Consider the following 16,099-nt stretch of genomic DNA (forward strand, 5'->3'; position numbering starts at 1 on the left):
TGTAAGTAACTTCAACACATATCCACCTGATTACTTTGTGGGTTGTATTTGGATCCCAGGAAAAGAAACTAACTTAAAACAATAATGGAAGGAGTTTCCATTTTGGCACTAGGGGAACAAATTCAACCAGTAGGCATGAGGATGGGGGTTCGCTCCCTGGCCCTGTTCAGTGGGTCTGGGATCCAGCATTGCCATGAGCTGTGGTGTAGGTCACAGATGTGGCTGGGGTCCCGCATTACTGTGGCTGTGGTGTAGGCTGGCAGCTGTAGTTCTGGTTGGACCCCAAGCCTGGGAAAATACATATGCCACACATGCAGCTCCAAAAAAAAAATAAATAAAAAGGAAGAAAAAAAATAGATACAATGTTTGTAGGATAACTGATAATTTAATTTTTATTATAATATTTTTATTTTAGGAAAAATTTGAAAAATATAGAAACCACAGTGAAATTCAAGAAAGCTTTTCATGAAATGAAAGGGTAGGGACTGCATATTCCACAGCACAATGCCAGCAATACAAGTCTACAGAATGACTAAATCAGAAAGTTTCCAACATACAAACAAATATGGTAATGGACACATATCAGGAATCATCGATCGGGGATTGATAAGGCATGGCAACTTGTCGGAGAAACAGCATCACAGAAGAAGAAAGTTCATGGCCTCTAATTCATACACCACTAAGCAAATGACTGATCAGAGAGAGAAAAACAGGTCTTTCCAATGGACAGATCTCACAGGGCCCTCCAGAACAAAGCGTCCAATGCTCGAATGACAAGAGTGGTGGCAGGCAGTGTGGACACTCTCAGCCTCCTGCGGGGCTGTGCTAGGAAGCACACAGCAGGCACTAGGTGGTGCTCTTGGCGAAAGCTTTCCCCTGAATTGCATCAGGAGGAAATCATCAGACAACTGAAGGATGCAGACTTGTGAGCCAGACTTGTGAGCAGACTTGTCCTCTGCAAACCAGTCAATGTCCCCACAGTCAAAGACAATCACAAAAGGTGAGGAGACGTTTGGGGTTCAAAAGGACTCAAGAATTATAGTCACATAAACTTCTTAGTCCTTCGGAACCCCAAATCTCTCTTCTCCTCTTGGTTGTCTTCTTTGTGGAGACATGGACTGTTTGAAGACAGACAGGCCAGGTGTCTGGGCCACTGGCCTACATTCTGCAGCTGTCTGATAACTACCTCATGAAGACACTCAGGCGGAACACTTTCGGCAAGAACACTGCACAGTTAAGGGCGTCTGCTCTGACCACAGCCCGTGTGCTGACAAAGAATGTCCAGGTGGACATGGGGCCTTCTGCCAGCGGCTCCTGATGCCTGTGTGAGGAGGATGAATGTGGACAGGAGCAAGGGTGAAGGTCGCTCCAAACTGCAGTCCATCTGGGCCCTGGTCTCCTCATCGACTGATCACACCCAAGACTGGGAGGAGGCCGAGGACTGCGATTTCTCTCATGAGATCAGTCTTTTGGAGTAAAAACGGTGGGTGGAGGAGGTGATGGTTGAGATGCTGATTCTCAGGAGACGATCCCTCCAGTGTTCCTTTGGGGCTTCAACTTGATTGGCTGTTGTAGGTCTTTCTCATCAGGTGGAAAAGGAATCTTTTCTGCTGTGGTTTCTTGGGGTTGGGCAATAACTCTTCTTCGTTCTGGAAGTAACAGATACCTGTGAAACACAGAGAGAGGAGAGGAGGTGAGAGAGGACAGAAGAAAAATCAGTGAGAGTCTTTGCAGGGTCCTGCTGAGAGCTGAGCCTGCAGGGATGGCCACATGGTGACTGAGGCCAGGAGCAGGCTGGGCTCCTGCTGACACGAGGAGCTGAAGGCAGAGCCACAGGCTGGCTGGAGGGGAACGTGAGAGCCATGCCTTAGACGTTCATCCAGCCTGTGGGGCAGAATCTAGGGACCCCTGTCCTCACCCCACCACTGCTTGCTGATAACCCAGCTCAGACCTGCTGCGGAGCCTTAGCCAGGTGCCCCCACCCAGTCCTCCGCAGCCACTGCACTCTTGAGGCCCCTTCCTCTGCACTGAAGGATGGCCTTCTCACCGTTCCAGGGATGGATGTGCTTAGCATCCCTCTCACACATTCCGAAACAAATTGCGCTCCAGAGCAGAGGGTCCTTGGTAGAGAAACACACCCTGTCCTACCTCTATGCCCCTGTCCTCTGAGGAGGAGAGGCAGCTACAGGGAGCGCCCTGCAATGGGAGACCCACTGGGGCTTCAGAATGTCTCCGATTCTCCTTCCACCTTTCATAGATGAGGACCTATGCTGCCAAGGAGCTGAGGAGTAGCTGAGCTCAGGTGGCCTGTTATGGACAACACGGACCCTAGAAGCCAGGCCACAGGCCCTTCCCACCCATTTGGAGGAAGAGAGAGGAAAGGCTCCCATCCGGAGAGGTCTACAGGCACTAGGGGTGGTTTGGTCAACCTCCTGGACAGGAAGAAGTCTTTACAGAGAAGCGCTGCTTCAGCAGAGCTACAGAAAGAAGGGAGTTTCTCTGAGCTTCTATGTCATGTTCTTTTGTGTACTGTATCTGGTACTCTAAACACTGTGAGAAACTTGGATCCAAACACAGAGCTTGTATATCCAGCGCATCTATCTGCCTCTTTCTCTTTTCTCTTTTCCAAGCTGCACAAATAGTTCTGTGGAGAGAAGGCTAAGTCCATCACTGGCTGATATTCTGCTTTTCTATAAAGAAGTCACAAGTGGACCCTGCCATCCTGGTTACTGACATCCTACCAGATCCGTCGTGCTTTGAATCCTTAAATGTTTATTCACAGAGCTTTAAAAAACCCTGCTAAGCAAACCTCACCTGAAGGGAGAATTTCAATGGCTTGGTGTGCGCACCCATGTTAGATCCAGGCTCACCCAGTTTCTATCTGGAATTACATGATTTAGAGTTACTTACTAGGGCTAGACTACTTCACACCACTCCTTTTGCTTCTTTCCATCCCTTCCACCGAGAACTTCTTTCTCCCTGGCCCCACAGAGTTTCCGGTCATCCTTCTGACACTCTCATGGAAACCATCTGCCTTCTCAATTGGGTTTGTCTGAAGCAAGGTTCATCCTGTATTCTTTGTCTCTCCCTGAGTCGTCATAAGCTTGGTCCAAAGTTCATTCACTACAACGCTCTCCTAGATTCCCTGGTCTCAGATGCCCACTCAGGTCATGTTCTGGAATTTTACTGCACGTGTGGCAGGAGCACGTGAGTCAAAGGGCAGGAGGTCTGAATGCCTGCTCCCCTCATGTCCTGAGCACTGTGATGACCGGGTGTCTACATCTTGGTTTGGCCAGCGTGCCAGGAGGGCGCCATCTACTGTCCTGCACCGAATGCCAGCTCCAGTGTGTCCCTCACAGGACTGCCCACCTGGCACTGAGGGGACCTGACTCCAGCCTGCCTAGCATTCCCACCTATGACGCGGTTCTTATGCAACTTTTGTAAGCAGGACCCTTTTTCTCACTTTCAGCCCTTCCTCATGCAAAAAGTTGAGCATGAAGGGTTTTCCTAGGTCCACGTTGCCAAAGGAAAGCCACATGCAAGTGAGTCGTTAAGACCGTGGTCCTGGATGCAAGAGGCAGTGGAGTTGGAGGGGGAGGGAAAGGAAGCTGAGGAAGCCAATTGTGTGTGTGATTTCCCGCAAAGCACCATGTATTCAGCAGCCTTAGAGATGCTGTTGGGATGAAAAGACCACAGGATCAGGCTTTCCTGGGGCTAAAAGTAGGACAGAGGGAACATCAGGCGAGCAGTCGCAGGGGCACGGCAGAGTCAGATGCAAACAAAAGACTGAGAGGCAAGGACCTGGCAGGGTGGCAGCCCCTGGAAAGCAGGAAAGACCACGCAGAGGGAGCCAGAGCTGTGGAGTCCACAAAGGAGGAAGCGAAAACCTAGTGGGAGACTGAGCTGTGGTGCATAAGGAGAAAGGGCATGGAGGAGCCTGAGAGGTGATTACCTCGGTAGCCTAAGCAAGGAGGCCAGGGAATCTGCAGGCCAGTCTCCACTTGCTGAACTGCAGTTTTCTTTGGATAATCTTCTCTTTCAGGAAACTTAAGGCATGAAGGCGGTGACACACGTGACACTCCTGCCTGCTGGCAGCTGAGCCCTCACCCTCCAGCTTGGGAGGGGTCTTCATTCCGATGGAAGCATCCAGACCCAGCTCTGAAGAGAAAACCACAGCCAACAGGATCCATCGTTACTCATGATCTTCCTGTGACTCCCTCCTCCACCCCCAGGGACCTCCGGTAAAGACAGTGTCCAGGGACATGAAGGGCCATCGGGAAGTGCGTGGTGAGGGAAGCCACTGGAGACATTTGGTACTTCTTTCCTTCTGTTGATACTCCTGATACTAGTGAGACTACCATGAGGCAGACATGCTCCCAAATGCCCAAAAGGTGTCGAGAACAATAACGTTGAGAAAAACAAAACGTTCCCAGGGAGAAAAGACCAAGACAAGGAAACCATGCCACACGCGGGTTGTACTTATTTGGCGGGATGAGAGTGTAGAGACCAAGCAAAGTCACAGGTGAAGGAAAAGCTCAGGACAGAAAAGCCCTGGGGAAGGCTAAACCTGGAAACAATGTTAAATGTGCATCAATACATATCATAGGGCATATGTATATAGATACACACACCCACATACACACACACCCCGTACACATATTGTTTAGACACACTCAGTCCCCACGAGGTATAGAAGGTGTGCTGATCAATGAAAACATCCACAAAGTGTGCATGGACATTAAACCAATGAGGCTGCTGATGGTTCATTCTAACAGCCTCCTGATGAGCTGAATTTGAAACAAAGAACGGAAACAAGAAGAAGGAGAGAGAGAAGGTCTGGTGGGTAGCATGAACTATGACATATGGGGGAGGAATCAAGGAGTATGAAAGTCAAGGGCATGGAAAGTATCCATTGTTGCAAAATCTTCTGTGAAGCCGGGACTGATGCTCAGGCCTCCGAGGAAAGTGAGCAGGAGAAAGAGTGACTCAGCCAGAGAGCTTGGGACTTGGCTGGGAATGTGGGAGGCCAAGGCCAAGAAAAAGAGAGGCAGGAGTGAAGAGAAGACAACTAGCTACCCCAGGACCTAATGGCACCTGTCAGGGCTACGCTTCCCCACACTCCCTGAGCACTTTCGAGGAGCCTCTCCAGGCTGCTCCGTGCTGCTCCTTCTCATCTCACCTCCACCTGAGAACCCGGGTCCCTCCTCATTCTCAGGTGAGGCCAACGCCTAAGGGACAAGCCGCCGGCACCCGAGGCTCCAGCTGGAGAGGTTGAGACTCCTGGAGGGTAAGGGTGGCACATGCCCATCGACATGGAGGTGAGGGGTTGAAAAAATCAGATTGAGGAACGTTAAAAAATCCGAGAAGTGAATCCTGATGAGAAAAAAACTGACAGCTATGGATAAGAGTAAAGAGGTTGAGATAAATGAGGTGTTATCAAACAGACCGACTGGTACACTTCCCGATGAAGGTGGCTCTTTATTTTCAAAAGAGGGGGAAAAACACACAACTCTGTCGCCCATCTCCTTGGCCTGAACTCCCTATTCCCCTCTTCTCTCTTACCTCGGAAGAGTGGCCCTTGGTTCCCAGTATCAGTGTTGGCAGTAAAGCCCTGGATGTTGGAGGAAAGGCGGAGCCTGGCTTTGCCATCACCACGATCTAAATGCTGGCTGAGGGGCAGCTGCAGATCATTGGCCACCTGGGTGCTTGTCTGCAGCTGAGCTTGTGAACTTTGCATCTCTGGCCTTCCAAAACTCAAAGGCACTTTGTGACAATCCCCCCAGGTGTCACCTGAAAAGAATAACAGGTTCAGTAGCACCCATCCAAGGTTTCCTTCGCTAAGCCCTCCATGAACACCCATTTGTGATGACCCAGCCTAACAGAGAATCCACACAGTGACCCAGACAACACAGGCAGCCATCATGTACGGGAAGGAGATGCCATCTTTATGGCTATGCCTGGGGATGCGGAGAGGCCAGGGGCCAGGCTGTGATGTCCCTGAGACAATAAGCTGCCCACATGACCCGAGAGGGTTTGATTTGCAATAAAGTCACACCTATTATTCTCTGACTCATACCTCAGTCCCTCAGCCTAATGAGAAGGCCTGAGGGAGAAAGAGTTGTTGGTGTCTGCCCACAAGACTAAAAGACCAGGGGAAGAAGTATGGCCTTGAGCCTGCGGGTACTGGTAGAAAAGGGAGTTGGACAACGATAGGACATGGACAAAGCGAAGAGAACACCCCAATTCTGGAGCCTTCTCAACGTCCTTCTTCATAAGTGTTGGCGGCTCTTCTGCCTCCCCACACATGTATGTTCTGTTCCCACATGGGGTCGGCTAAGGGCCAAGGTCCTAGCAAGTATAAATAGTGTAGTACAGGCCGGAGTCCTGATACGAGCTAAGGCACAGAAGGGTTGCAGAACCAGAATTTGTGTCTCTTCAGGGAAGTCATGCGGTGCACAGTCCTGAGACCACACACCCCTCCAGGGGGGTCTGGGCCCTGACTACTCACTGGTTGCATCGTGAGCATCAGGGACATCCATGTTCTCAAATGAGAGGGTGGCAGCACTCCTGTAAGGCCAGAAGGAGTCCGACAGGTCGGGAAGACCTGGGCAAGACCAAGCGCTTCCATCCAGTGAGTTCAGTGGGACACCACACTCTGCCATCGGCGGCAGCTCCCCGCGGAGCCTGGTGGGGGACGGAGGCCTGAGGATTCACCCAAGAGTGATCAGGAATCTTAGAGTCTATGTGGTTTGGATCAGATGATTAAGAGTGTGGCGAAGGCCGCCAAGGGGCTGGCTGACCCATTAGAGAGGGACAAACTGGGTGTGTATCTGGGGTGGGGGCAGAGTGTGTTTTTAGAGGGTCAGGAAATAGCGAGGACAGTCGGTCCTCAGTGCTCTGGCCAACGACAAGCTGATGAGGAGGAGACCGAATACCTCTATACGGTACAGTCATGACCCACAACACAGAGTGTCACGTAACAGTGGTGTCAGCCCTTCATTTCGATGGCACTGAAAGTGGGAAAGGGGTGGGAATGGGCCTACAGCATGGGGAGGGGGGTGGGGGGGCGCCTCTGGAATCCCAGGCATCTCAGGCCATCAAGGCCTCTGTCTCTCATTATGGTGGCAATAATATACTATCACTGTCAGTCTCCATTTCTTGCTATGAAACCTATGCCAACATGCTGATGCCAAACAGGCAGACAGCAGACGTGAGAGAACAAGTGAGTGCCACAGACCCCTGGGACATAGTTCACGTGGGTCACCTGACTGGGGGTCACTACCCTTGAGAGCATAACGAGAGACGGGAAACAACACGGGCGCCACCATGAGAGCAGAAAATGTCACACAACAGGAGAACTGCTGGTTGGCAAAGTGGAGGACACACATAGACCCAGCACTTTCTGCTTCTCCCTGGGTCAGAGGTCTGCAGATGTCATTACTGTATGAACAGCCCCACATAGACAAAATTACCTGGGGACAGGTGGCTCTGGTTCTTTCACCCCATTACGATCATGTGGGTTTTCTGCAAAGAAATTAACAGCACAGTTACTTTAGGCAGATCCCCTTAATTTGCTCCATCCTTTGCCTCACATTTGCAAGGGTCATAAATACACACAATGTGAAAACAGTCTATTGTGAGAGAAATATTCCCGGAGGCCCTAGACAGAGTGTCAAAAGAGGGCACTGAGTTTCCGTCTTGAGGCACCAGACAAACCTCCTTGTTAGGATAAGTCACCCTCACAGTTAGCTTATGTCCTGAGACTCTGCAAACAGCTAAACATAAATGTCTCCCCACAGATCCTGGGGAACTTCCTCACTATGAACTCAGGGCTTGCTATGATATTCAGGCTTCTTCCAGCTGAAAGGCTTGTTAATGCATGAGATGAAGGACATGCTGAGCTTAGACGGACGAGTGGAATCTACACCCCAGCCAGTCCAAAGACTCTTCAGTGCTACAGAGAAACAGGGGCCTTTCTATTCCTAAGGTTGCAAATTCCAGGGCCCTTCCTCGCTTCAGAGACATGCACCAAAGTTGACAGTGGTGCTTATGTTCTGGTTCCAGAAGAGTCGGGACAAGGGAAGACAAATGAAAGGATGCAGACTCTAGGCTGGCAGACGTGAAACAGCGTTGTGACATTTCCAAAGATACAAGCAAGACTGGCAGCAGCCTCAGAGAGGGGTAGAAACTCAGGAGGCACATTGCTCAGGAATGACAATGGGAGCATTTCATGGGAGATGGGAGACTCACCCAAACTTAGGAGGCTTGAACGTTAGTTCCTGGCCATGGTGGCAGAGGTACATGTGAGTCTGGCAGGACTGCCTGGGGGCTAATTAATTGCCAGTGGCGCAAACATGACTAGAACTTGGACAAAATCATTACTTCATGGACTATGTCATTTTAAAGGCAATTGAAGGGGAAAAAAATGAAAAGCATTACAGAGAAACAAAAGCTAAGAGATTTTAGCACCAGCAAGCAAGCTTTAAAGGCAACTGCAGTGCCAGGTTCTTCCAAACATTATGTCAGCATACAGTCTACCCGAGGGGATTATTCCTATCAGACTAGGCGAACAAAGAACATGCAGGCTACCTGGGGGACCAGCTGGAATTTCACCCTCTGCAGCAGGAGAGCAACCACAGGCTCCATCCAGAGCAGACCCCTTTTTCTGTTCATCAAATGCCAGTTTTCCATCACTGCAAGGCGGGTAGCAGTCAGAACCTTCCTGCTGAATGCAAGGAGCCAAAACAGCTTCATCTGGGAACGCCTGGAGCACTTCCTCCTTTGCAACCTCCTGCAACTCCGCGCTGTGCCAGATGCGGAGGGGAAGACGGAAAAGTAAACTCAGAGGAGGTTTTCTAGCTCCTGTTCAGGGGAGGCATAGGGAGCAGACACAGAGAGCAAAGCGGCAGTCTTCTTCCAGAAGGGAGAAACCACCCTCCTAGATGTGAGGCGGAGTGTGGCTGCCATGGGGAGGGAGAGAGAACAGCACAGGCTCGGGGTTCTGGCCCCACAACCAGCTGCTGGAGGAGAATGACCTCTCCCTCAGGCCACAGTCAGGACCCCAGCACACACAGAGGACTGAAATCCTGGTTTTGCAGACCCTGTGTGGAACTGAGTGTACACTGTCCGAGTGAGTACGGCTCTGGAGGAAATACAGACTGCAGGACCTATTTTATCCAGAGCATGCTACAATATGAAAGGTTTTCCAGGTTCTTCCCCAGCCTCCCAACACTGACTAACATGCTGATGCCAAAAGGACTCAAAGCAGATGTGCGTCTCCCCCGGCTTTTAACCCCCCAGGAGAGGACTGGTGATTGCAGGATTTCTTGTGTTTGACTCTTTCACCTGCGGCTACTCACTGTGCATCACTAACCTTGAGGGATTAAGAAACGGAAACCCATGGGAGTTCCTGTCGTGGTGCGGCAGAATCCAATCTGACTAGGAACCATGAGGTTGTGGGTTGGATCCCTGGCCTTGCTCAGTGGGTTAAGGATCTGGTGTTGCCCTGAGCTGTGGTGTAGGTCACAGACATGGCTGGGATCTTGCGTTGCTGTGGCTGTGGCATAGGCTATGGACTACAGCTACAGCTACAGCTACAGCTCCCATTAGACCCCTAGCCTGGCAACCTCCAAATGCCATGGGTGCGGCCCTCAAAAGACTGAAAATAAAATAAAATAAAGAAATTGAAACCCGTACCACTATCCCAAGGGAAATAGACAACTTTGTTACCAAAGGAGATATTTGACTGTTGCCTGAAGGGATGAAAGAGTTATTTTTTTTTATTTTTTATTTTTTTAGCTATTTCTTGTGCTGCTCCCATGGCATATGGAGGTTCCCAGGCTAGGGGTCGAATCGGAGCTGTAGTCTCCGGCCTACGCCAGAGCCACAGCAACGTGGGATCCGAGCCGCGTCTGCAACCTACACCACAGCTCAAGGCAACGCCGGATCGTTAACCCACTGAGCAAGGGCAGGGACAGAACCCGCAACCTCATGGTTCCTAGTCAGATTCGTTAACCACTGCGCCACGACGGGAACTCCGCTGAAAGAGTTATTTTATACTGAGCAATTTCTGGTGTTCCCTGCGTCTGAGGTCTCCTGGTATCAGTACCGACATTCACAGCCCTCAAAGCTTCAGAGTTACCTGGGGGGCAGTGGCTCTTGTCCATCCACTTCCTCATGACCATTCTGATTTTCTGCTAAGAAATTCAGAGACAATATGTCACACGAGTTAAGCACTGCTCACACTTGGCAACTCAGTGCACACACCGACCACAACGACATTAATATTCTCAGTGTCAGAACAGAGTACCTCGGCAGAGATGATCCGGGACACTTCAGTGAAGGCTTAGGAGAATTAGCACTGCGGCCAGACCCATTAGGGAATCGCCTCCTGATCTGGAAGAACCTTCTCCCAGCATCCTCTCTGCTGAGGCTATATAGATGGCTAAGAGAGTGGATTTCCCCCAGAGATCTTAGAAAATGAGCTGAGGTATGATCTAGAATTGTTTCTACACTACTCGTTCGTCCCAATGGATAATGTAGTTGTTGATGGCTTAGAGGAACTTATACGTGAGACTAGCGGGATGGATGGATTGTGTCAACTCTCCAATGGAAAGGAGTACTTGGTGCTACACAGAAACAATGGCCATGCAAGGCTGGATGCACTACCTTCATGGAAACATTCAAGGAAGGCAGGGGGAGAGGGGACTCTGTCTGCATTTCAGATGACTGCTGAGCTAAGACACGCCAACACAGAGACCGTGGAGACGGGGGCTCAGAGCAGGGAAAGCAGGGAACCCTCGTCTCCTCACACACAGTCAGGTCTGCCCTTGGGTCCGCACAGGGATAGAAAGGCCAGGACCTCCTACAGCATGAAAACTTAGATCATTACAGGGGACAACACACATGTGCCCCAAACTAGGTCTGACAGTCACTTCCTGAGGATGTCCAGCTGGGCTGAGTGAGACTTTGTCACACCTGACTGGGGTCCATTGGCCTGAAAGTGGGTCCAGGTGGACAGAGGCATGACCTCGACCTAGGAAGGGATGAAGGCTCCCTGACCTAACCTGGTGTTTGGGTCTCATAATCCATCTTTTCCCCTGACTCGAACCGACATATATCTACAGGGTCTACCTTCGAAGAAGACCTTGCTCAGTCTAGACGGGTTGTGGGGAACAAAGAATAAGCAGGCTACCTGGGTGAGGGGTTGGAACGTCATCCTCTTTGGCGTGGGAGCCAGCACAGGCTCCATCTGCAGCAGGGCCAACTTTTGGCTCATCAGATGCACATGTGCCATCACCCGAAGGCTGGGTGCAGTCAGACCTTTCCTGGACCACTGAAGGGGTCGAAATGCATTCATCCTGGGATTCCTGTAGCACCTCCTCCTTTGCAACCTCCTGCACTTCCACGCTGTGCCAGGTGGGAAACGAATGACGGAACATTAAACTAAGAGGGACAGACACCAAGCTGTCCCGGGTGGTCGCAGGGGAGGCACAGGGAGTGGTCCCAGAAAGCAAAAGGGCAATATCCTTAAAGAAGAAGGTAACTGTGCTGCTGTGTGTGAAGGGCAGTGTGGCTCCACAGGTTGGGAGGCAGAGAGACCAGCACGTGCTCCCTGCCCTGGCCACACATCATCTGATGAGGAGGGACACTCAGCCATCCCAGTGTGGGGCTTTCCGGAACATGAGCCACACATGAACTACCACACCAGGCGCTAGCACCATGTGCCTGAGTCACATGATATTCAACATAAAGCAGCCAAGGGAATTCACCGACTAAAGCAACACAGACTCCCAGAGATGCTATGCCTTCTCTTAGGAACAGAAAGCCCTCTAAGGCGTCTTATTAGAATGACTGTCACATGACAAGTACATTTGGGACATCTAGATAATTTTCTTGGTCTTTAAGTCTTGGATTTACTCCTTAATTACTTGGTCTTTATTTCTTTGAAGTGACCTTCTTCCGAATAACCAAAAATATCTCACCTTGGAGTTCATGTAGGAGAGGCTAGATAGTCCCTGTGTGCACAGGAGATCCTAAGGGCAGTGCATTGCCTTGGGTCACACACACAGGTGCCACAGAGACAAGACACAGGCGAGCCCGAGTGGGAGGAGGGAAGGAAGAAAATTCAGTCTGCACTTTGCTTCTCCTGGCATCTGGCATCTGTGACTCTCTTGACCTCACTTACTCTTCTTCCTGGGACCTCTCCATATTTTATCTCCCCATGACCACATCCTGACAGGTGCTGTTACCTGGGGGTGAGTGCTGCTGCTTCGTCGTCGTCCTCCTTCTCGTCTTCATCACTCTCTGTAAACAAATTCAGAACTCCCCAGTCAGCTTCTGCCCACTTCTCCCACGACAAACACAAGCACTCATGTGGCCATGGAGCCATACATATCTATGTGAGAGTTAGGATAGTGGTGACGGTCTAACGCATTGTCTTTTAGCAATTTCCTTGCCTCCAAAGGGCTGGATCACCACGTCATCAGGCAAACATTGCAGTTGTCTCTTCTTCCTTATGTCACGGCACTGGTGTCCAGCTTCCATCTCAACCTGTACAACGGTATCATCCCTCCTGCCACAAATTCACCATAAACTCCTGCTCTGTATTTTTTGGCAGCTCTCACAAGATCCTCTCCTTTCTACAAGGAGAGGAAGAAACACCAAACCCCACATCCCTCCATCTGGGGACATCACGGGCTCATCAAGTGGGCTTGTGTGTGTGGTATCAAGGGAAATTCTCTCCATGGAATGTGTTCCACCCTAGACAGCTTTCCCAGCACCAAGTTCATCAAGTACATCAAGGACCTTCTCCAACCCCTCACACGAAGGGGCCTTCATTTTTCTCAACTACATTTGTTCACATCCCCACATTTCATCACTAAGGCCACCATCGAGTGATTGATCCCTTATACAGATGAGGAAACAGGTATCCGGAGAGGAACAGTCCGTCACTCAGTCCCAGTTCTAAAGGCAGCACTCAGGCTGGAAGCAGGCAACTGTCACACGTAGGCCAGGGCTCCTTTCCCTCCACAGGCTGCCTCCTGTCGCAGCCTCCTTTCTGTGCTTTATCCCTGGGTGCATGCTGCCTCCTGCACGAAGGCCCTCGTCCATCAAGGAGGAGGCAGAAGAGTCGGAATACTCTTTCCCCTACCCTATGCGTTTGTTTCCCCTCTGTCCTCACCCTCAGCCCATCCTAGTCCTACCACAGCCCCTAATGGGCCATGAAAACCGAACAGCTCTAAAAAACATTCCTAGTGAGCTGCTCCCTGGGGGCCCAGTGGGTTAAGGATCTGCTGTTGTCACTGCTGTGGCACGGGTTCAGTTCCGGGCCCAGGAATACCATAGTCTGCAAGCACAGCCTACAAATCCCCAAAACATGCCTAGTGAGGTGTGAAGACTCTTGGGGACCATGGAGCTGCCCAGTGCAATCGGGGTCCGTGGCCCCCTTACCTGGGCTGAACTTGCGGGCGAGGCGCTCTGCCAGCCTGTGTCCCTCAGTCAGCTGCTCTCGCAAGCCCTGCCCCTGGTCCTTGTCAAGGTCTTTGTGGGTGAGGAGGTCGGTGAGGTGCTGAACGAGCAGGACACAGTCATCCCTCCCTTCCTTCACCTTCTGCCGTAACTGGGTCAGCTCTCTTGCCTGAGCGTGAATCAGGACATCCAATTCCCTGAGGGAGCACACAGGTACAATTTGAAATCCCAGAGACATGGACCATACACTCTTAGGGCGTTTGATGCTCCCTGGCATCCCCAAGGAGCTCTCGATGCAGAAGTCTGACACCTAGGGGGTGACCTTTCTGGGGCGGAGAGAAAGGGGGACGGACAACAAAGGCGGCCTCTGGAACAGCCAGAGCTCCCCTGAGAGTCCTTGACATCCCATTCCTCGTGTTCTTCTGGGAACAACCCCAGTGTCCTCCTACACCTGCTTCATGGAGAGGGCGCTCCAGGTCTTCCCTCAGCCATGCCCGTTTCCACACGAAAATACACATCAGGCACTGGCAGGCACTGACACAAAGCCAGACACCCGGTGTGGACAGTCCGGCTGGTGTGAATTCGAAAGACCAAGAGAATGCCAGGGTCCAGGATGGAGGCCAAGCTCGAGTCAGTCAGGAGGGGATTGTGAGGGAAGGGAAAGGAGGTTGGCATCACAAAACACTGCAAATGGACAAAATGCTCCTGAGCTCTTCACTTGATTTGAATTTGGTGAATTTCATGTGCTGTGATTTCAGATCAATGATTTGTTTAAATAGCAGAGTTGGAGTTTCCTGGTAGCTTGTGGTTAACTCTCCGGAATTGTCACTTTTGTGGCTCATATCTCGGTTGTTTCCTTTCTTACTTTTTTAAAAGAAATAGTGGATTATAGTTGTTTTACAATGTTGTGTGAGTGTGTGCTGATCAGCAATGTCATTCAGTTATACATATATTATGATTCCTTTTCATATTCTTTGCACATGCTGTGCTATATAAGTAGGATCCTGGGATATATCTGTGTTCATATATTTAATTTTAAAACATTTTTAAATTAAAGTATGGTTAAAGTATGGTTGATTTATATGTTGGTGTTGGTTTGATTCCTGGGATGGGAACTTCCCTATGCCTTGAGCATGACCAAAAAATGAAAACTTTTTAAAAAGCATGCAGAGTTCCCATTATGGCTCAGTGATTATCAAACCGAATGAGCATACATGCAGATTCAAGTGCGATCCTTGGCCTTGCTCTGGGTTAAGGATCTGGCGTTGCCGTGAACTATGGTCTGATTTGACCCCTAGCCCGGGAACCTCATATATGCCGCAGGTGAGGCCCTAAAAGACAAAAAACAAAAAAAACAAAAAAAGACATGGAAAATGAGGCTTTGAATAACAACTGGAGTTTCATGATAGCATGTGGTTAAGTCTCCAGCATTGTCACATTTGTGGCTCAAATTTCTGCTGCTGTGCTGGGATTACTTTGCTTTTTCAAAAAAGAACAATGTTGGAAGTTTAGTTGTTTTACAATTTTGTGGAGTGTGTGCTGAACAGCAATGTCACTCAGTTACATATATATAGATCCTTTTCATAGTCTTTGCATATGTTGTGCTATACAGTAGGATCCTGGGGTATATCTGCTTTCATATATTTTATTTTAAAACATTTTTAAAGGAAAGTATGATTGATTTACACATGGTGCTGGTTTGATTCCTGGGATGGGAACTTCTCTATGCCTTGAGCATGACCAAAAGAAGAAAAATTAAAGACAAAAAAAAGCATGGGATGTTCCTGTCATGGCTCAGTTAAAAATGAACCCAACTAGTATACATGAGGTTGCAGGTTCGAGCCCTGGCCTCATTCAGCTTGGTAAGGATCTGGCGTTTCCCTGAGCTGTGGTGTAGGTTGCAGACGTGGCTCAGATCCAGGGTTGCTATGGCTCTGGCGTAGGCTGGTGGCTAAAGCTCTGATTCGAACCCCCTAGCCTAGGAACCTCCAGATGCCACAGGCATGGCTCTAAAAGTCAAAAAAAAAAAAATCATGTTAAATGAGGCTCTGAATAACAACTGTACTCCATACTTCACCAGTGGCTGTTCTCTGATTACGTCATGAGTATCTGTGCCTGGGTGCCTGCCATGAGCAGTTCGGTCCTCTCCTGGCCCAGTGTCACTCCTGGCCCCACTTCACAGAGGCCTAGACCTTCCACTGGCCTCCCTGCACAGAACCCTCCTTACCGGAACCTCTTGGCCAGCGCTGGATCCTCTGCCAGCCTCTCTGCCAGCTTCACCACCTTAAACTCTAGCTTCTCCCCCAGCACGGATTCAATGATGTCTCTGTGCCCTTCACACTCTGCAAAAACAGAGACGCTGCCTCAGGGGGAAGCTGGACACGCGGCTGTGGTCACTGCCTTCAAGGGAGGAGGCAGAGTCCATCCCAAGGGCAGGTGTAAGCCCGTTACCAGGCTCTACGCAGGGATTTCCACATCTGATTCCTCGGGCTCCCAACTGCACGGCCTTCCAGTCCTCCCCATTTTAGAGCTGAGGAAAGACAAGCTCCAAGGCACAGAAAGGAACGAGACAAGATTAACTGCTGTTTGGCAAGGTCAGAATTCACACACCCCCAGACTGACCCTCAAT

At 50.2% G+C, this 16,099-nt stretch overlaps 1 protein-coding gene across 14 annotated transcripts in view; it reads right to left on the reverse strand.

Annotated features, from left to right (window-relative positions):
• Nucleotides 1-365: 365 nt before the first annotated feature.
• LOC102164472 (NBPF family member NBPF6-like) overlaps nt 366-16,099 on the reverse strand; it is a 41,594-nt gene continuing 25,860 nt past the window's right edge. For 7 of the 14 annotated variants that reach the window (XM_085023368.1, XM_085023364.1, XM_085023369.1 and 4 more), the window contains 11 exons: nt 15,698-15,812; nt 13,453-13,667; nt 12,252-12,306; nt 11,195-11,409; nt 10,142-10,196; nt 8,590-8,804; nt 7,473-7,524; nt 6,509-6,702; nt 5,563-5,790; nt 3,953-4,158; nt 366-1,666 (listed from right to left, as the gene is read on the reverse strand). In XM_085023368.1, the coding sequence (XP_084879494.1) occupies nt 3,962-4,158; nt 5,563-5,790; nt 6,509-6,702; nt 7,473-7,524; nt 8,590-8,804; nt 10,142-10,196; nt 11,195-11,409; nt 12,252-12,306; nt 13,453-13,667; nt 15,698-15,812 (1,541 nt within the window). In that variant the 3' untranslated portion in view covers nt 366-1,666; nt 3,953-3,961. The remainder of the gene's footprint in view (nt 1,667-3,952; nt 4,159-5,562; nt 5,791-6,508; nt 6,703-7,472; nt 7,525-8,589; nt 8,805-10,141; nt 10,197-11,194; nt 11,410-12,251; nt 12,307-13,452; nt 13,668-15,697; nt 15,813-16,099) is intronic. The other 7 variants (XM_085023372.1, XM_085023373.1, XM_085023374.1 and 4 more) reach the window with 3 other exon arrangements.

Source organism: Sus scrofa, chromosome 4, assembly GCF_054392235.1.
Source record: "Sus scrofa isolate SSC_HxYL_T2T_F1_AM1 chromosome 4, Sscrofa_HxYL_maternal_Yorkshire_Landrace_v2.0, whole genome shotgun sequence".
Lineage (NCBI taxonomy): Eukaryota > Metazoa > Chordata > Mammalia > Artiodactyla > Suidae > Sus > Sus scrofa.